The sequence below is a fragment of the Erinaceus europaeus genome, chromosome 10 (genome assembly GCF_950295315.1).
Source record: "Erinaceus europaeus chromosome 10, mEriEur2.1, whole genome shotgun sequence".
Classification (NCBI taxonomy): domain Eukaryota; kingdom Metazoa; phylum Chordata; class Mammalia; order Eulipotyphla; family Erinaceidae; genus Erinaceus; species Erinaceus europaeus.
Window position 1 is genome coordinate 11,548,434 of NC_080171.1, and position 21,652 is coordinate 11,570,085.

At 42.7% G+C, this 21,652-nt stretch overlaps 1 protein-coding gene across 3 annotated transcripts in view; it reads right to left on the minus strand.

Annotated features, from left to right (window-relative positions):
- Window positions 1-21,652, minus strand: part of STX17 (syntaxin 17) — a 75,250-nt gene that overhangs the window by 20,652 nt on the left and 32,946 nt on the right. For all 3 annotated transcript variants that reach the window (XM_060199103.1, XM_060199102.1, XM_007525530.3), the window contains 3 exons: window positions 16,797-17,019; window positions 7,291-7,403; window positions 7,139-7,189 (listed from right to left, as the gene is read on the minus strand). In XM_060199103.1, the coding sequence (XP_060055086.1) occupies window positions 7,139-7,189; window positions 7,291-7,403; window positions 16,797-17,019 (387 nt within the window). The remainder of the gene's footprint in view (window positions 1-7,138; window positions 7,190-7,290; window positions 7,404-16,796; window positions 17,020-21,652) is intronic.

Here is a 21,652-nt window from a genome sequence, read left to right on the forward strand (position 1 = left end):
CCCCACTATTAACCAGAACTGAGCACTGCTCTGATAAAAATAAAAGAAAACTTAACAAGAAAAGAAAAACGAAGCAGGCTACCCTAGCAGATATGGTCTAACATTTGTGTAGCCATACCTCGACCTCCCAATGGCTCTGTATCTATAGATTCTTTTTTTCTTTTTCACTGCAGTAAAAATAGAATTTACATTTTAATTATTTGTAAGTGTCAAATCCAGTGGTGCTGAGTACTTGACAGTGTAGTGCAACTGGCACAATTATCCTCTGGGTTCTTTTATAGACTATTGTCTGGTGGACTTAGCAAAGTATTATGCATAAAGAAAGAGGCCATGGAGTACATACATAGTCCACTTGTCTGGACACTGTCACGTTCATGTGATGGTAACGAGAGGATGTGGTCACTCGAGTTATGTTTCCGAGTCACTAGGTGCCTCAATGGAGGTTCTGTGAGTCCCTGACCATGTGATCACGAGAACTCAGTCGGTCTGCGCATAAGAATTGGATTCTTCTTTGTGCTTCTGCCTAGTGGCTGCAACATCTGTCTCATGTCCTTACACAGACTATTACGTTGAGAAATAGGACGTCTGTGTAGAGCCATGACTAGCGAAAGTCTCCCTTTAAGATTCTTTCTCAAAAATAGAGAGAGTAAAAAAAAGAGATTCTTTCTCAGGGTAGGGGTTAAGGGCTGCTTACACAGTCCGATTGGACACGTCTGCTATATTACCACAGACGCTTTATTTCATGTGCCTACCCCATAAGAAGGCAGATGTATTTGTTTTAAATAAGAGCTTTGTACATGTTTAGATTATTTTTAAATAAACTTTATTGAGATACCGTTTACATGTATCATAATACAGATTTAAAGTGTACAAATCAATGTCCCTTGATAATATATATATATATATATATATATATTTGTGGAGTCATACCTGTACAGATTTCATAAACTGTATTAAATCATAGATAATGAATTACAATAATGGGATAAATCTTCATTCTAAAAACAATACATATTTAGGGATTCTTGTATTATTCCCTTTTATATGCAAATAAATTAACAGATTATATACGGAACTAATCTAACTTCCAATTTATAACTTTTCCTTTCCCTTTCTTTTTTCTTTTCTTTTTACTTAGAGACATTAAGTAGAAAAAAATTGTTTTAAAGAATTTTACTGTATTTAATTTCAAGAAAAAGCCCACATGGTAGAAAACAAGCAGAGTAAGGGACTAGTACTAAAAATCTAGAAATCTAGGGCACCAAAGTACAAACCCTGTGGTGAGGGGTAGACATGCAGCTTCCTGGGCCAGTGGGGGGTAGGAGTGGGTGGGAGGGATGGGTCACAGTCTTTTGGTGGTGGGAATGGGGTTTATGTACACTCCTAGTAAAATGTAGTCATATAAATCACTAATCAATACAAGAGGGGGAAAATTAATTGTATGTCTCGAAGTTTTTCAAAACACAAACTGAATCTTTTTAATATATAGGCTATGTAATTGATATGCAGACTCTCTCAAAAGCTTAGACCAAGTAGATCAGAAGCAACCAATAGCACAGCTATATATAAAAGATACTGGGTACTGTACAGCAAAGCCTAACAAAAGGACTTTTCAAAGTTAACCCAATTACCAGATACTGTGATGGTAACATTAACTATCGATTGTCTTTTTGAACCCTAAGACAGCAGGAACCTCACATCTCCACTATAGAGCCTCTACTTCCCCCAGTCCTGGAACCCTTGGATAGGGCCCACTTTCCCGTATGCCTCTCCCAATCCATATCAAATAATATTGCATCTGCCGATCACAACCTAACCAACACAACGATGGCCACCTCAACATGCTTCACTTCAGACTGTGTCCAGAGACTTCACGTGTGGAATGACAACCCTTCAGCTTCATTACTCGGGTGAGACCTTTCCTTTCATAGTATAGTCTAATTCCATCTCAGGTGGTTCACTTTCTAACAAAGTCCCAAAACCTAGATATACACCAGTTTCTGTGAGAGAGCGCATATGTTCACACGTATCCGTAAACTACTGAAAAATATATACCTGAAAGCAGAAGTACACTAGAGTTTGCAGTGAGTACCCCCCTAACACTTCCTCTCCACTATTCCAAGCTTTGGGTCCATGATGGCCCAACAATTTCTTTGGCTTCGTATGTTAACTCTCTTTTCAGTCACCAGGTTCCAGATGTCATCAGGATGCCGGCCAGGCTTCCCCAGAGACCCACCCTACTAGGGAAAGAGAGAGGCAGACTGGGAGTATGGACCAACCAGTCAACGCCCGTGTTCAGTGGGGAAGCAATTACAGAAGCCAGACCTTCCACCTTCTGCAACCCACAACCCTGGGTCCATGCTCCCAGAGGGATGGAGAATGGGAAAGCTATCAGGGGAGGGGGTGGGATATGGAGATTGGGTGGTGGGAATTGTGTGGAATTGTACCCCTCCTACCCTATGGTTTTGTTAATTAATCCTTTCTTAAATAAAAAAAAAATCTAGAAATCCTGGTTCAGAAGGAACGCATTAGACTCAGAGGCTCTTAAGAAAACAGGGCAAGTGGGCTAGGGAAAGCAAAACAAAACAAGAAATTCCCTATGAAAAAAGACAGAGCTTGCTTAGCACACAGCTTCAGAGAATAAAGATACCGAGGAATATTATTACAGGGTTTATCTATGTATGCTCCCTTTCACCAGGAAGCATTTGTAACACAGTACGTAAAAGGAGTAGCTGAGACAGAAAGGTACTCTGCATTGCAGTTGCTCAAAAAGTAGCTAGAGATGATTCGAGAAGCTGTGGTAAAAGCGGAAGGGTTTTTTGATCAGTATGGCAACTTGTGCACTTAACCAAGTGCACCAACACCTGGCTCCTGAAACTTCGGCTTCTGAGGTGCAATTTTATCTTCCCCCACTGGAAATACACAGTAAAAAGCACACATTGGGAGCTGGGTGGTAGCGCAGCGGGTTAAGCGCGCGTGGTGCAAAGCGCAAGGACCCACGTAAGGATCGGGGTTTGAGCCCCCGGCTCCCCACCTGCAGGGGAGTCGCTTCACAGGTGGTGAAACAGGTCTGTAGGTGTCTGTCTTTCTCTCCCCCTCTCTATCTTCCCCTTCTCTCTCCATTTCTCTCTGTCCTATCTAACAACGGCGACATCAATAACAACAATAATAACTTCAATAATAAAACAAGGGCAACAAAAGGGAATAAATATGAAAAAGAAAAGAAACCCAAGTCCTAAAAAAAAAAGAAAAGCACACATCATTTATTCACATTTACAGCTTCATCAGACACAATGCCAAAGACCCAACACAGTGTCTTCTATTTAAATTTTGTATACTTTCTCCTTTTTAAAATTTTTTTTATGTATTATCTTATAGAGACTGAGAGAAACTGAGCGGGTGAGGGGAGACTGGGAGAAAGACATTTGTAGTACTACTTCATCACTAGTGAAACATCCCCCTTTCAGGGGACCTGGCGGTTTGGACTCAGGTCCTTATGCTTGGTAACGTGTGTTTAACCAGGTGTGCCACCATGCAGCCCTGTGCCTGTTATTTAATACGTGGCGGTTGGTTATGTAGCAACAGGGAAAGAACCGAGGCCTCACTTATGTAGGATACTGCTGAGTGCCCTCCCAACCCTCATTTTTCTTTAATCTTGTAAACATCAGTTCTCTCTTTTCATTATGAGTAGATGAGAACGAGTGAGGAGGAGGAGGAGGGAGAAGGGGAAAGAGACAGGCATATCCCGGCAGTACCACACTATTTATGTTTTTCACCTCTTTCTTTCTTTCTTCCTTTCTTTTCTTCTGTTCTTTTTATTATTATTATTGTTATTATCATTATTATTTTTGTCTTTCTACTTTTTATGCTGTTAGGTATCAAACACAGGGCCTCAGACATGCAAGGTACTCTTCCAGCCTGACATATCAGTTCTTATCAAATTAACTTACAAATACACATCTTGACAAAAGGTTTCAAGGAATGTGTCTAATTCCAAAATTAATCCAGGTGAGTAGAAGTGCAAGAGTGAACAAAATAAGTTTGGAAAAGAAAGGAGTGGGGAGTGGGCAGTAGCGCAGTGGGTTAAGCGCATGTGGTGCAAAGCGCAAGGACAGGCATAAGGATCCTGGTTCGAGGCCCCTGCTCCCCACCTGCAGGGGAGTCGCTTCACAGGCGGTGAAGCAGGTCTGCAGGTGTCTATCTTTCTCTCCCCCTCTCTGTCTTCCTCTCATCTCTCCATTTCTCTCTGTCGTAGTTAACAATGACGACATCAATAACAACAATAATAACTACAACAACAATAAAAAAAGAGAGAAAAAAGAGGAGGGACTTATCCTAATTTAACAGGCTAATTTAAAAATGATGTCAGGCTTTGGTAATTTAACATTGGTACAGAAATTGACAGAATGAATTGGACAATACTAGTAGAGGCCAAACATCCTATAACATAAGGGCCAGGGGCCAGGCCATCGCGTGTCTGGCTAAGTGCATGAGCTACCATGGGCAAAGATTCAGGTTCAAACTCCGGTCCCCACCTGCAAGGTTAAAGCTTCATGAGCGGTGAAGCAGTGCTTGTAAGTGTCTCTCTCTGTATCTCTTCCTCTCTCCTTACATTCATTTTCCCTTTTAATTTCTCTCTGTCCTGTCAAATAAAATAAATAAAGTCTAAAAAAAAATACAGTGTTCTAACACAAAGAATTATGCAGTCCAAAAGAACAATAGTACCGATGCTAAGAAATCCTAAAAGACAGGGGCCTAAAAGAAAAAAAATCCTAAAAATCCTAAAAAAAAATCCTAAAAATCCTAAAAAAATCCTAAAAATCCTAAAAATCCTAAAAAAAAAAATCCTAAAAAAAAAAATCCTAAAAATCCTAAAAAAAAAATCCTAAAAGACAAAGCACAAGGACCAGGGGAAGGATCCTGGTTTGAGCCCCCGGCCCCCTACCTGCAGTGGGGTTGCTTCACAGGTGGTGAAGCAGGTCAGCAGGTGTCTATCCTTCTCTCCCCCACTCTGTCTTCTCCTCCTCTCTCGACTTATCTCTGTCCTATCCGATGACGACAGCAATAACAACAATAATAACCACAAAAATGATACACAACAAGGGCAACCAAAGGGGGAGAAAATGGCCTCTAGGAGCAGTGGATTCACCGAGCCCCTGCGATAACCCTGGAGGCAAAGTAAAGAAAAGAAAAGAAAAGAAATCCTAAAAGATGTGGTCTAGGAGGTGGCGCAGTACATAAAGCATCGGACTCTCAAGCAGGAGGTCCTGAGTTCAATCCCTGGGAAGCACATGTACCAGAGTGATGTCTGGTTCTCTCTCTCTCTCTCTCTCTCTCTCTCTCTCTTCCTATCTTTCTCATTAATAGATTAATAAAAAGCTTAAAAAGAAGTCCCAGAAGAGAGTCCAGAGTAAAACTAGATAAGATATATTTGAGGAGTCTGGGAGTTCCCAACCCACATTTTTATTCTCTGCTCGTAGACATGGAGAGAGGGAGAGAGAAAGAGAAAAGAGGGAGAGACGAAGGAGAGGAAGAGAGATCAAAGCACAGGGGCAGGGAGCTAGCTTAGCACCAACTTGCATCGCAGAGGCTACAGGGTGGGTATCTGGGGCCACCAGCCGACGATGCCAGAGCTGAGCGATGCTCTGGTCTTCATCTTCCCCCCACCTCCTTCTCTCTCTCTATCACCGAGTCACCATCCATGGAATTTCTTTAGTGCTGTCCGTGGTGCTCCGCTTCCATATAGCGCTGGGGATCAAGCCCAGGGCTTCGGGCATGGCGAGGTCTGCACTCTGTCGTCTGTGTTATCTCACAGCTGTGACTCCTGGTGTTTTTTTGTTTGTTTGTTTGTTTGCCTCCAGGATTAGTTGCTGGGGCAAGGTGCCAGCACTACTAATCCACTACTCCTGGTAGCCATTTTCTTTCTTTCTTTCTTTCTTTCTTTCTTTCTTTCTTTCTTTCTTTCTTTCTTCCTTTCTTTTTTTCTTTCTTTTTCTTTCTTTTTAAATATTTATTTATTTATTCTCTTTTGTTGCCCTTATTGTTTTATTGTTGTAGTTATTATTGTTGTTGTTATTGATGTTGTTTTTGGATAGGACAGAGAGAAATGGAGAGAGGAGGGGAAGACAGAGAGGGGGAGAGAAAGATAGACACCTGCAGACCTGCTTCACTGCCTGTGAAGCGACTCCCCCGAAGGTGGGGAGCTGGGGACTCGAACTGGGATCCTTAACGCGGGTCCGTGTGCTTTGTTGCTGGGAAGTTGTGCAGATGCAATCACATCTGCCATGTTGTCCCCTCAGGCTACTGCTAGTTCCTGCGAGAGTTGGGACATTCTCGGAGAGCCTGTTTAGCCATGTTGTGCCCTCAGGGCATTGTCTATTTCCCCCAGAGATATTTGGAGTGCTTTAGTCACTCCTCCCCCCTCCCATTCTCACTAGAGTTATTATCCTATCCTGGAGTGCTTTGGCCACTCCTCCCCCTCCCATTCTCATGAGAGTTATTATCCTATCCTGGAGTGCTATGGTTACTCCTCCCCCTTCCCATTCGCAAGAAAGCTGCTCCTATAAAAGCCCTTCTTCTTCTGCACCTCGCCCTCTTGCCAGCGCTTCACTTGAGTGTTCAGACGCAGGAAAGGTTACTGCGTGAGGCGGCCATTTTCGCTACCTCCATGTGGCCCAACCTGCTTCTCTATCACCCAACTCTGAGGTGCCAGCGCAAATAAAGATTTGTGTTCCGTCTTTGCTCTGGACCTCCTCTCTCTCTTCTCCGCGGCATACAACAACATCTGGCGCCCAACGTGGGGCTGCAGACCGAAGAAGAGGGCATGCTTAGGGGGCTGCAGACCGAGGGGATCTTCTCAGGGCACACGATGGGGCTCTTCACCAGGGCACGCATGCCACAGCCATTCACAGAGCCCAACACTTTGTGCCATGTGTGCTTAACCCGCTGAGCTACCACCTGACTCCCCGACTCATGGTTTTTAAGTGACCTGGCATATGAAGACAGTTAGACTTCCATCCGTGGCTCAGAAACAGTCATCAAAAATATGATGTCTATTAAAACCTGACCCCCAAAGCTAGTGAGTGATCAAAACTCCTATTGTCTACCAGCTCTGAGCCCAGAAAAGTTATATACTTACATTCACTAGGACAGAGAAATCAGTCACCAGCTGGCCAAGTTCAATTAAATCCTTAAAAAGAGGCAGAGAGAGAGAGAGAGGAAATTATTTATTTTTCTGTCTCACAGGTAACAAAAAGACAAAAAAAAATTTTTTTTTTCCCTTTAACATACCGCTTCTAAAGTTTCCCATGATTCTGCAGCATTTTGATCTGGAGGAATCTCAGGCAGTGCGTGTAGCTGAGTCAAACTTTGAGGGTCGTCAGCTGCAGCAGCAGGAAATGCTCCTGGGGGAACACAGCCCCTGCTTAAGGTTCGTTCACTTGCTTAGGAAGGCAATGACGTGAATCAATCCCATAAGACAACTACCGGGCAAGACATTCACTAAATGGATTAGAATTAAGCAAGAGATCCATCATCCTATAATGGTAGATGTATTCACGGGAAGGTTGTGTGCAGACTAGTTAAAAAAACAAAAACCAATTGTTAGTTTTTTTGCCTCCAGGGTTATTGCTGGGGCTTGGGTGTCTGCACTACAAATCCACACTGCTCCTGGAGGCCATTTTTTCCCCCTTTTGTTGCCCTTGTTGTTTTTATCATTGTTGTTGTTGTTATTGTTGTCATTGTTCTTGGATAGGACAGAGAGAAATCAAGAAAAGAGGGGAAAACAGAGAGGGGGAGAGAAAGACAGACTGTCTGCAGGTGGTCTGGAGAGGTGAAATTAGGTATGTATCAGGTCCTGGTTCCATAATAATACTAGTAGTAACAGTAGTAGTAGTAGTAATCATAATATTAATAAACTGGAGGGCGCCATCATCAAATCGCAAAGCTAGAAAATGAATCATTGCTATAGTGTGAAGAATAGACTAAGTGTGAAGTTGAAAATGCAACTAGAGTGTAGAGGGTGGATAGCATAATGGTTATGCAAACAGTCTCTCATGCCAGAGGCTCTCAAGTCCCAGGTTCCATCCCCCATACCACCATAAGCCAGAGCTGAGTAGGGCTCTGGTAAAAAGGAAAAACGCGATTAGAAGGCTTTGTGGTGCGAGTGCAAAATGACAAAAGATGTGCTCTATGGTAGTGGCAGAAGTCATACTGTGAATTCAAAAAAGAGTATTTCTGATTCAGACCATCTTGCGAGCATCCTCTGTGTGCTGTGTCAGCGGCCAGAGAGGAGAGGGAGCAATTCGAGTGGCTGTTGTCAGGGCTGGCTCTGAGGAGGCTCAGCAGGTGAGCACAGGACTTGCAGGCGTGAAACCCTGAGCCCCATCCCTGGCACTGCACATGCTAGAATGGAGAGATGGCCTCTCTCCATCGATCAATGAACCTTCAAACAAGCAAATAAATAAACCCTGTCTTGACAAGACGGCCGACCTGCATAGGGTTCTTGCTCTGTCAGATCCATGCCCCGGGCACAAGCCTGCGACCCACTACACTGCAGAGAAGCTGTAGCGTTTCCTCTCTTCCTCTCTCTTTGTTTCCTTTTTATTTTAATTATTTTATTAATTAAGCCAAGACATAGCTCTTGCTCATGGTGGTGTTGAGGGGTTAAACCTGGGGCTTTTGGGGACTCAGGCACAGAAGTCTTTTTGCATAACCATTGTGCTATCTCACCAGCCCTCTCTCATTTCTTTTCTAAGAATCCACTGCTCCTGAAGGCCATTTCCCCCATTTTTGTGTGGCAGGTGAGAATTCTACCACTGAATCACCAATGCTTCAGACAGACACCTGCAGACCTGCATCACCGCTTGCGAAGCAACTCCCCTGCAGGTGGGAAGCCCAGGGCTCGAACAGAGATCCTTAAGCCAGCCCTTGTGCTTTGCGCCATGTGTGCTTAACCTGCTGTGCTACTGCCCGACTCCCCTTCCCCCATTTTTGTTGCCCTTGTTGTTGGATAAGACAGAGAGGCGGGGAAGACAGAGAGGGGGAGAGGAAGGCAGACACCTGCAGACCTGCTCCACTGCCTGTGAAGAGACCCCCTTGCAGGTGGGGAGCCGGGGGCTCGAACTGGGATCCTTACACCAGCCCTTCGTGACCAGCCCTCTCTTTTCATCTGAAAAAGTTGTTTTGCTAGCTTAACATTCCTATCTTGAGATAATAAAATAAAAGACACATTTTAACTCAGTGCATTTAAGTTCATCCTGAAAATCACTCTCTAAACCTACTCAAGTCTCATTTTCTGCATTTTATTTTTTTAAATATTCTTTTAATATTTATTTTCCATTTTGTTGCCCTTGTTGTTTATCATTATTGTTGTTATTGCTGTCATTGTTGTTGGCTAGGACAGAAAGAAATGGAGAGAGGAGGGGGAAATAGAGAGGGGGAGAGAAAGATAGACACCTGCAGACCTGCTTCACCACCTGTAAAGCGACTCCCCTGCAGGTGGGGAGCCGGGGACTCGAACCGGGATTCTTAAACCGGTCCTTGCGTTTTGCGCCATGTGCGCTTAACCTGCTGCACTATGCCCGACTCCCCATTTTCTACATTTTAACACCATTCTATTGACTTAAATACTGTTGTTAACACGTGTACAACTCCTTATATCCCGAAAACAGTCCGAAAACACTGTCACCTCAATCTCAGGTCCTTTTCTAGCATCAAGCATCAGAACCTTTAAGCTTCCCACTCCCCTTCTTGATCAGTCAACAATTTGTATGGCTCTATATGTTCAAGCCATCAGGTTCCAGATGCTACAATGATGCTAACCAGACCTCCCTGGGCAGATGACCCCATCAGTGTGTCCTGGAGCTCTGTTTCCCCAGAGCCCTGCCCCACCAGGGAAAGAGAGAGACAGGCTGGGATTATGGATCGACCAGTCAATGTCCATGTTCAGTGGGGAAGCAATTACAGAAGCCAGACCTTCCACCTTCTGCACCCCACAATGACCCTGGGTCCATACTCCCAGAGGGTTAAAGAATAGGAAAGCTTTCAAGGTATGGGATTGGATATGGAGTTCTGGTGGTGGGAACTGTGTGGAATTGTACCCCTCTTATTCTATGGCCTTGCCAATATTTCCATTTTATGAATAAAAATTAAACAAAGAAAGTAAAAAAAAAAAAAGAAAAAGAAAAAGTTTTTCTGTGGTGGAACCCTGGCAATGTTTAAAAGAACAAAAGCAAACCCAGTATACTGTTCTTAATCAATTTATACTCTAGAAGAGTTAGACAAAGAGACAATCCTAGGAACTATATGACTCCATAGTATGGGTGTGCGTGTGTGTGTGTTCTAAACTGGAGGTGGCATGTTTTATGTCATGTGCAGCTTATGAGATGGTGTCTTGGAAAAGGTGATCTTACCAGGGAAATCAGATACCTGTAAATCTAGGTAGAGAGACCACCAAGTAAAATGTCTTCAAAGGAGAAACGTAACATAACGCCAACAACTTGGTCTCCCCAGAGTATAAAGTAAAAAGAACAGTGAGTCATGAGTGACGGCTAGGAGGGGCCTTAAGGTCATGGAGAGACCCGGCGTTGCTTGGCAGGCGCTGAGAATTCTGGAAGGCGTGGTTATCAGCAAGGGAATCACAGGGACACTTGGCACCTGATTTACCTCTAAACTAGTCATTACATGTTGAAGTCCATCTTGTCTCTCAACTTTTTTTCATTCAAGCTTGTAACAGAACAGTATTTATTTATTTATTTGCCTCCAGGGTTATTGGTGTCTGCACAACAAATCCACTGCTCCTGGCAGCCCCCCTTTTTTTCTTTTTCGTTTTATTGGATAGGGCAGAGAGAAATCGAGAGAGGAAGAGAAAACAGACAGGGGGAGAGAAAGATAGACACCTGCAGACCTGCTTCACTGCTTGTGAAGCGGTCCCCCTGAAGGTGGGAAACTGGGGGCTTGAACTGGGATCCTTGTGTGGGTCCTTGTGCTTTGTGCCATGTGTGCCACAGCCTGGTCCCCAGAATAGCATTTTATAAGGCTGCATTATTAGATGAGCCTTCCAAGATGTAAGAATGTTTCAACAATCAAGGAAAAACTTGCTGGATGATTTCTGAAAGGCATAGTTAGTCAGACTACAAAAAGTAATTCCAAGTGCTATCAGATTCAAGATGGCTTTTTAAACTTTGAGTTTCAATCGGTCTACATACATTTGTGCACATGCATTTGTGTGTGTAGCCTGGGTCATGCCTGTGCCTATGTGAGTTTGCTGTGCCCAGGCTGCCTTTCCTTCCAATTGGTGGTTGGAGGGGGGGGAGGTACTACAGTACTGGGTCTTCCCCTAGTGCTGTGGGTATCTTTCATGTTGTGCCAGGGCTCAAAGTTAGGCTGTAGGCTGTATGCATCACAAGGCATAAGCCCTGCCCAGTGATCTATCTCTCTGACCCCTACATTTCTTTAACTTAAGAGCAAAAATCCTCAGATACTGAGTGTTGCCTTAATGCATTATGGCAAGCTCTCTGATTTTTACAAAGGCTTAAAAGAGTCACCCTACAACGTCCGTTAGCATATAAGAATACTTTCATTTTCACTTCACTGAACTTGACTGAATTACTCTAAGATCTATCTTAGACTTAAAACTTCTGTTATAATAAGAAATCCAACATGTTTAAGATGGCGATGGCTAAGTTTAACTGTTATCGTCAACAGACCCAGTGTAAAGTAGAACTTTATAAACACTAAGTCTACCCTAAAGATTTTTTTTAAAGTCAGAAATTTAATTTGTACAATTAAAAGAGAATCTGCATGAAGCAGATGAGGCTATACAACAAAAATAAGCAGAGATTAGCATACATGGGTTCTTGATCTAAAAAAAAAAAAATGAAGCAGTGTGAAATGTTTGACATTTTAAGTAAACATGAAAGATTTCCCTGAGTAAAAAGAAACGTGTAATTCATTCACGTCTCACTTGAAACCAAACTGCGTATGAGTCTTAGTTCAAATGGAGTCTTAGAACAAAGCCATCTCTTCTCTTTTCCATGGAAATCCCTGCTGTGGACTGACAGCTCTAAACATCACTAATCAGCTCAAGGCGTGACTAGCAATTCAGGAAGGAAACTCGCTAAGTTTGCAATTTAATTCACTGATTCCTGCGTGCGTTTAAAAAAAACCACTACTGAGGCGGCTCAGAGGAGTGTGAGACTAAGGGCTCTATATTCCTCAGCACATGAGAGCTCCAGGGACAGTGCCAAGGGAACTCCGTGGGTGTGGAGTGATGCTTTGGTGTCTCTGTCTCCTTCCTTCTCTCCCTTTATCACTCAAAAAAAAAAAAAAAAAGGTCAGAAAGGCAACTTAGTGATACTATCATACATGTATGTGAGACCTTGGATTTGCTCCCTGGCACTTAATTAAAAACAAAAATCACAGGGGCCAGGCAGTGGGTTAAGTGCACATGGTGGGAAGTTCAAGGACCAGCGTAAGGATCCCAGTGTGTGGGTCTGTGTGTGTGTGTCTGTGTGAGTGTGTGTGTCTGTGTGTGTATCTGTGTGTCTGTATGTGTATCTGTGTGTCTGTGTATATCTCTGTGTGTGTGTATCTCTGTGTGTGTCTGTGTATCTGTGTGTCTGTGTATGTGTGTGTGTGTCTGTCTGTGTGTGTCTGTCTGTGTGTGTCTGTCTGTGTGTGTCTGTGTATCTGTGTGTGTGTATCTGTGTATCTGTGTATGTGTGTATATGTGTGTGTCTGTGTATCTGTGTGTGTATCTGTGTGTCTGTGTATGTCTGTCTGTCTGTGTGTGTGTGTCTGTGTATCTGTGTGTCTGTCTGTGTGTGTGTCTGTGTATGTGTGTGTGTCTGTGTGTGTGTCTGTATATCTGTGTGTTTGTGTATGTGTGTGTATGTGTGTGTGTGTCTGTCTGTGTGTGTCTGTGTATGTGTGTGTGTCTGTCTGTGTGTGTCTGTGTATCTATGTGTGTGTATCTGTGTGTCTGTGTGTGTGTATATCTGTGTGTGTCTGTGTATCTGTGTGTGTGTATCTGTGTGTCTGTGTATGTGTGTGTGTGTCTGTGTGTGTATCTCTGTGTGTGTGCCCATATTCAGCCCCAGGGACTCAGAATGTTAAGGATGTGTGCTCCACCCTTAGCTCCGTCTCTGACTCTGTGAATTTCATTCAGCACCAGGTAATAAACTCAGTGTCTGTCACACCTGGCACCTGCCACTGAGCCACCCGACTCCAATTTTTGTATTATACACTTTATGGGGGGGCGCCAAAGCACTGTTATATCATCTCTGAAATTCCACCTGTCTCCTGGCTTTCAATGAAGTGACAAATATCAAGAAATTTAGTTAATCTCTCCTCTCTACATGTTCAAATACATTCTGTCTTTCCCTTTGTCTCCAATTTCAAAAAGCTAGTAACTCTACAAAGAATGAAAACACACTATCTAAGAAATTTCAACAAGCTATACTTTACTACAAAGTTCTATTATAAATTTAAATTAACTAAAAAATAGTATTTGAATTTGTTATGTGTATCTGGCAGCTTAAGCATGGTGATATTTATTTCCTGATAATCTCCATAGACCTATCAAAATAGAATGACCTCTAAGTGATGGCTTAATTTGGCTGTAAGGGAAAATTTGACCATTAAAACCAGGCGCTGGGCAGTGGCACACCTGGTTGAGTGCACATACTGAAGTGCACTAGGACCCAGGTTCAAGGCCCTGGTCCCTGTGTGCAGTGGGGAAGCTTCGCAAGTGGTGAGACAGCACTGCAGGTGTCTCTCTCTCCCCCTCCCTCTCTCCCCTACTTCTGTTTCTATCCAAAACAAACAAATATTAAAAAATATGGAACCAACAGGAACGATATAACTGAAACCCAAATAATATCCAATGATGTAATACTGTGTACATGTGACACAGAATGACATATAATACAGTGATCTAAATAGCTGAACAATACATGGTGTCACCAATTTATTTCGTAAAGCCTCTCAGTACATGTCACAGTTCACTAAACTCGACAAGCTGGCCTAAAATTGAATTGTTTTAAGATCTGATTTTTTTTCTTTTGTGACTACTTGTTTCAGATGTAATAAAATTCTGCTCCTCCGGGTTCAGTGAAGTATGTGTTACGAGCAGGGAGTAAGGAAGTCAGTGCTTAAGAGGAAAACGGGTCTGCTCTGCATGGCTCCATGCACCTTACTAAATACGAGTCAGATTTGTAGGCTAATAACTTCCTTGGTGGAAGCAATATGCTAAGAATGAAACTAGAAAGACAAGTGAGACAGAAGGGAGTTTCTCAGATCGAACAAAGATTGGCAGAGAACATTTGTTTTAAGTGACTCTCAGATTCTAGACAAAAGAAACAGCAAAACGATCAGGGCTTTCCCCTACACTGAATAAACTTCTTTCATTCTCCAGGGAACATACAAAGTCCTATCCCATGTGTTATTTCTATCTGTAAGAGAAAAACGATTTTTGCATTTGTATTTCACTGGTGGAAATGCAGCAACACTCTTCCCGAATCTCTGCTGATGTTTCCAACCGATTTATTTAGAATCAAATGGAATTTTTCATGGGAAAAGTATTTTAAGGCACTTCTATGCAAATAAATGACTTTCTTTCTTTCTTTTTTTTCCTTTTCTGATTATTATTGGTTGTCACTACTACAATGAGTATCCAAAGCCAACGTGAGTAAAAAGGAGAGCACAGGATCTGACAACTATAGAATGACAGAGGCTGTAGCTCTCACACTTGGTGAAACAGTTGTCTTAACTGCTTCTGAAATGGATTCAAAGTCGGAGTGTGATCTGACAAGCAGCCCATTCAGGATTTGAAAGTCTGCATATTGTTTTAAATATAGGTATAGCTGAGGTTTGGGGTTTTATAGGTGGAGAAATTCTTTAAACTAAATCAGTACTAGTTCAGAGGCTTGATTTTCTATTTTTTTCCCTCCCCAGTGGCAATTGCTAATTAGTCAATTCAATGCTCCCTGAGCTGAGAGGTTTGAAATATAGAACAGCTGGAAAGTAGATGTCACTCACTACTTCTTTGCTCTCATTCTCAGGCTCTGTCCCAATCTTTACTTCCTTTATACACATGCATCCTCAATTATTATTTTTTTAAATTTGCCAGAGCACGGCTCAGTTCTGGCTTATGGTGGTGCAGGGGATTGAACCTGGGACTTTGGAACTTCAGGCATGAGAGTCTCTCTAAATAACCATTATGCTGTCTACCCCTGCTCTTCATCCTCAAATTTTGCCAACATTATATGTATATATATACACATACATATGCATATACATATACCACTCAACTTCCAAGGGAGAAAACTAACTGGCAGCAAAATGGGTTAACTGCTTTCTAATAATCAAAGTCCTCTGGTGACATCTACACACAAGTCTCTTGAGTCCAAAAGGTTCTGGAAACACAAACAACACAAGGAGCCCAGCACCGTCAGACTGTGAGGAGTAAACTCTTAGAACTCATGTTTGTTTGTTTGTTTGCTACCAAACTGCTGAAGATGGACAATTCAAAATTAAAGCATGAATCATACCGGCCATTCTTTTCAGAAACTTCCCTTTATCTTGACTGTGATTCCTGCCACCACAACTGTCACAACGTGTGGGCAAGTGAGATGCCACATAATCACATGGGACCATGTACTCGGTTTCTCTGCACATGCACACAAGATAACGATGGCATACAGCTGGCGTCAGTTTGTTGGTGCTGTTACATATGATGTCAAGGGTAACTCCAAAATTATAAAAACAAACAAACAAAATGCTCGGGAGTTGGGCGGTTGGGCAGGGGGTTAAGCGCAGGTGGCGCAAAGCACAAGGACCGGCCTAAGGATCCCGGTTCGAGCTCCCGGCTCCCCAACTGAAGCAGGTCTGCAGGTAGGTGTCTGTCTTTCTCTCCCCCCCGTCTCTCTCCATTTCTCTCTGTCCTATCCGACAACGACGGAATCGATAACAACAACAATAATAACTACAACAATAAAACATCAAGGACAACAAAAGGGAATAAATAAATAAATAAATAAATAAAATAAAAGTTTCTTTAAAAAAAAAAAAAGCTCTTCTCACAAACTCTTCAAACAAGGATTGAACACTGACATCTTTTTTTTTTTTTTTTTTCCCTTCAGGGTTATTGCTGGGCTCGGTGCCTGCACCATGAATCCCCGCTCCTGGAGGCCATTTTCTCCCCCTTTTGTTGTCCTTGTTGTTGTAGCCTCGTTGTGGTTATTATTATTACCATTGTTGATGCTATTCGTTGTTGGATAGGACAGAGAGAAATGGAGAGAGGAGGGGAAGACAGAGAGGGGGAGAGAAAGATAGACACCTGGGATAGACACCTGCAGACCTGCTTCACCACCTGTGAAGCGACTCCCCTGCAGGTGGGGAGCCAGGGGCTCGAACCGGGATCCTTACGCCGGTCCTTGCGCTTTGCGCCACATGCGCTTAACCCGCTGCACTACCGCCCGACCCCCAACACTGACATCTTTTCTGCTCCAGTTTGGGTGCTGGTTTATATGAGAGTGAAGTAAGTATAGCAAATCTGAAGTTTAAAATCGTCTGAAAAGTTATATAAGCATTCATATTTAATAAAACGCTTACGCCCAGTTCACTATGTGTCAGGTTTGCACTTATACTCGGTGTAAGGTACTAAGGATACAGGAAAAAGAAAGCCTACCGAGAAACTCCTGGATGGTGACCTAGATGTAGGGCTCCTGATTTCCTTGTAAATAGCTTTGGTGAAGTGCATTACCAGACTCAAGTATAAGAATATAGTACGTTACCACCAACAGTCACGGATCTGGTCAAAGGCTGTCGTATGGTTTCTTCATCATTAAACTGTTTCTTAAGTTCTTCTACAGATTCCAAATGTAGCTGTAGAAATTCTGCCGTGGCTGCTGCTGCTGCTTCCTTAACAGGCTCGATCATTCTCTTTAGAAGGCCCAGGTCCTCCTTTCGGACTTTCAAACAAAGTTTTTCCATTTCTCGGATATTGGAACGGAGTTGCTAGAAATCGAAAAAGAAAAAAAAAAAAGTTCATTAAAGCCTCTGTCTGTCTCCTGGTAGAAAACATCTGCCTTTGGAGCTCATTTGTAATAATAGCTGTGAATGGAAATGATCTCAAGTATTCTTTACACGAGAAGGTGTCTTCTATTTTTTTCATATTTCTAGTCCACTCCAGTGTCTTTAGATATACATGCTCGGCTGTGAACTTACTAGGTTGTTGGAAAAGTCATGGTGTGTTTTTCTTTCTTTTTTTTTTTTAAAGAATTTATTTATTTATTTATTCTCTTTTGTTGTCCTTGTTGCTTTACTGGTGTAGTTATTATCGTTGTCGTCGTTGTTGGATAGGACAGAGAGAAATGGGGAAAGGAGGGAAAGACAGAGGGGGGAGAGAAAGACAGACACCTGCAGACCTGCTTCACCGCCTGTGAAGCGACTCCCCTGCAGGTGGGGAGCCGGGGGCTCGAACCGGGATCCTTACACTGATCCTTGAGCTTTGTACCACCTGCGCTTAACCCGCTGAGCTACCGCCTGACTCCTGTGTTTTTCTTTTTTAAATTATCTTTATTTATTGGACAGAGACAGTCAGAAACTGAGAGGGAAGGGGGAAACAGAGGGAGAGAGACTGACACCTGCAGCCCTGCTTTACCACTTGCAAAGCTTTCTCCCTGCAGGTGGGGACCAGGAGCTCGAACCTGGGTCCCTGTTCTTTGTAACGTGTGTGCTCAACCAGGTGCACCACCACCTGGCCCTGCTTGTAATGTTTTTCTATGCAAAAATGTGTCATAACAAGCTAGTATTTAGCATTTTACGTTGTTAGTTGTGAATTAGTACAAAGGTATCTTTTTTCATAAAATGGCAAAGTAGTGATTCAACTGTGGTTTTCAACTATCCAAAACAAACAAACAAACAACAACCAAATTCTTTTCTAGAAAAGCTTAAGTCACTACTATAGGAGACATTTCATCTTTTATCAGGTGGAAGAAATAATGAGAAAAAAATCACTTTAGATTCCGACATGTTCGTGAGCGGGAACTTTTCCTGGTGGTGAGGGAATTCTGACAGGCAGGCATATGGTAGCAAAGTGAAATGAAGCTCGTGAGAGGAAGTGACCTTGCCATCTCGGTGCTCACAATACAAAGCGGGATATGACACTCTGAGTGTAGGCCAGTATGGAAGTACTGAGGGCATTAAACATTGTAACACATGGAACACACAGACAGCATGGGAAGCTACAACGCGGCCAGGATGGAGGGCAGTCATGCTAAGTGAGATGAGTCAGAAGGAGATGGACAGACACTAGATAACCTCGCTGATGTGTGGGGTTTAGGAGACAAAAATGAAATATCAGTCAGCCTCTGGTCAATGTCTGTTGTTTAGACGTGACTAATAGGGTTGAGGGTAAGGGGATGGCTCAAGGGCAAGGGGCAGGGGTAGATAGCACACAGTTATGCAAACAGACTCTCCTGCCTGCCTGAGGCTCAGTAGTCTCAGCTTCAATCCACCCCACTCCCCCTACACCACCATAAGCCAGAGTTAATCAGTCCTCGGGTTAAAATAAATAAATAAATAAATAAATAAATAGGGAGCGGGCCAGGCGGTGGCGCATCTGGTTAAGCGCTCACATTACAGTGCGCAAGGACCCAGGTTCAAGCCCCTGGTCCCCACCTACAGGGGGAAAGCTTCACAAGTGGTGAAGCAGGGCTGCGGGTGTCTCTCTGTCTCTCTCCCTATCTCCCCCTCCCCTCTCAACATCTGTCATTGCCCAATATTAAAATAAACAAATGAAAATAAATAAACTAACAAAAAAAAAAAAAGAGGGAGAAAGAAAAAAGGCTGGGGACCCAGGGCCCTGTGGCAGAGGAAGAAGAGAACCACTTTGACAGTGGAGGCAAATATGAAATTGTATCTCTGGTACAATAATAGTCTTATAAACAAAAGCATTTCCTCAAGTAAACAATAATAATAGGGGAAGAAGACTAGATGCCCCTGGACCCCAATCCCACCAGGACCCAAAGCGTCTTGTCACTAGGGATCTTATTTTTTGCACCATCAGTGAAAGGGGTGCAAATCTGGAAAACATCAGAGTATGTTAGACGCTGTTTCCCTTATTAGAGAGAAAAGGAAAGAGAGAGAGAAAGACACTCAGAAGTAGTAATGGAAGACAGGACTGTAGAAAATAATGGGAAAAAAAAAAAAAAGATATAGCTATATAGATACACAGTTATAGATCGTCAACCCAGTGGAGGTCAGGCACACACAGCTGTAAAGGACCTTTGGAGGGATCCCTCTTTGAGCCCCCGGCTCCCCACCTGCAGGGGAGTCGCTTCACAAACCACGAAGCAGGTCTGCAGGTGTCCATCTTTCTCTCCCTCCCTCTGTCTTCCCCTTCTCTCTCCATTTCTTTCTGCCCTATCCAACAACAACAACAGCAATAACATAATAATAACAACAAGGGCACCAAAAGGAAAAAAAAGGCCTAAAGGAACAGTGGATTTGTAGTGCAGGCACCAAGCCCCAGCGATAACCCTGGAGGCAAAAAAAAAAAAAAAAAAAAAAGTCGGGAGTCAGGCGGTAGTGCAGGCAGTTAAGCGCATCTGGTGGGAAGCAGAAGGACCGGAGTAAGGATCCCGGTTCGAGCCCCTGGCTCCCCACCTGCAGGGGAGTCGCTTTGCAAGCGGTGAAGCAGGTCTGCAGGTGTCTGTCTTTCTCTCCCCGTCTCCCCTTCTCTCTAGATTTCTCTCTGTTCTATCCAACAAAGACGACATCATTAACAACAACAATAATAACTACAACAAAAACAAGGGCAACAAAAGGGAAAATAAATAAATATTTAAAAAAAAGACTAAAAAAAAAGTCAGCCCATATCTGTGACCTTGGGAGAAGCACTGCAGTTTCCAATGGAGGGGATGAGGACACAGACCTTGGTGGTGGGAACAAGGTGTAGTTGTACCTTTATTAGCTTGTCATTTTACAAATCAACACTAACTCACTAATAAAAAATAAACTAAGCAAATTAAACAATCAAAACAAGACAAATTTCTTTTCACTCAGTCTCACTCAAGTCCAAACTGATGTATAACACTTTTGTGAGATCTTTAGTCTCCACAAGCAAAGCTGCAGCTTGTCGGGGTGAAATAGACCCCAGTGTGCTTAGCCAGCACAGCCTCTGAGGTAAGCCAATGCATCTGTGCCAAGATTCCTCTGCTCTGGGACCTTCCTCTGATGACCTCAGGATTATGGCGCTGAAGGCTGAGACTTCTCCACAGTTCTGAGTCGATGTCTATGTTCTTGCCACAGAATTGTCAGATTGGGGAGTTGGGTGGTAGCGCAGCGGGTTAAGTTTAAGGACCAACGTAAGGATCCCGGTTCAAGCCCCCGGCTCCCCACCTGCAGGGGAGTCACTTTGGCGGTGAAGCAGGTCTGCAGGTGTCTGTCTTTCTCTCCCCCTCTGTCTTCCCCTCCTCGCTCCATTTCTTTCTGTCCTATCCAACAACGATGACATCAATAACAACAACAATAAAAAACAAGGACAACAAAAGGGAAAATAAATAAAATATAAAAAAATTGAAAAAAGAATTGTCAGACTGAACTTTCTACGTCTGAAAGCTTCTTATAATTTAACACATTATCCTACAAGGTTTGTCCTTTTACTAGATTTTTAAGAAATTTTGATTTTCAACATGTCATCATTCTAATTTACTCTCTCTAAATTAATTTTTTTTTACTAACTATTGTAACTATTATTCAGCACCCTTGTTCCTTATTTAGTGATAAAACAATTCTTGCAAATGTCCATTACAACACCTAGGCAGTGACTTTATTATTGTTCACCATAATGCTTTCTTAAAACTTTTTGTATGTTTGAAAATTTTCATGAATTGGATAAAAGTGGACAAAAAGGTACAAACTTCCAGGATATGATGTATAGCCCAATGACTGTAGTTAACAAGACTGTCCTAGCTACTTAAAAATTCATGAGAGAGGACAGACAGGTAGACAGAAAGATAACCTAAAAGTATAATATGCCATCTACTTAGGAAGCACATTGTGTATGTTGCTTTTTCAATGATGCAGAACTCAAACATAAACTATCATGCTGAAGTCACTATAATTAGAAACAATTTAAAGGAATACTAGAAACAGTGGTACTTCAGGTGAGTGATTCAAGTTCACAGAAAATAGATAAATGATGCCACAGTGGAAATCATCTTAGGAGAGGAAGATCTTTTGAAAAGGGGATCGTTTTTTAATGTGTGAAATTCTGACACTGTAAAAGCCAGGCACTCTGATAATGTGGCCTCTTTAAGATTTCAGTTTGGTTGTCTGAGGAGTGTTTATTCTAAGTTCAGAATTTTAAGAGACTTGTGTTTTTTTTTGTTTTTTTTTTTTTAAAGGTGAGCATGCAAAGAAAAGCATGTGAACAAGAAATAAAAGTGGTGTGAGATGAGGAGAGACATCTTATAAGGAAAGTGAGAGCCCAGAATGAGCGGAGGCTGGTGAAAAATGTTAAGAACAATAAAAAGGATTAAAAAAAAAAGTGTAAAGCAAGAGGAGCAAGAAAGAAGGTTTAGGCCTACTGCCTAGGGCAGATGGTATAATGTTAACAGATGATGCAGAGAAAGCAGAATCGCTC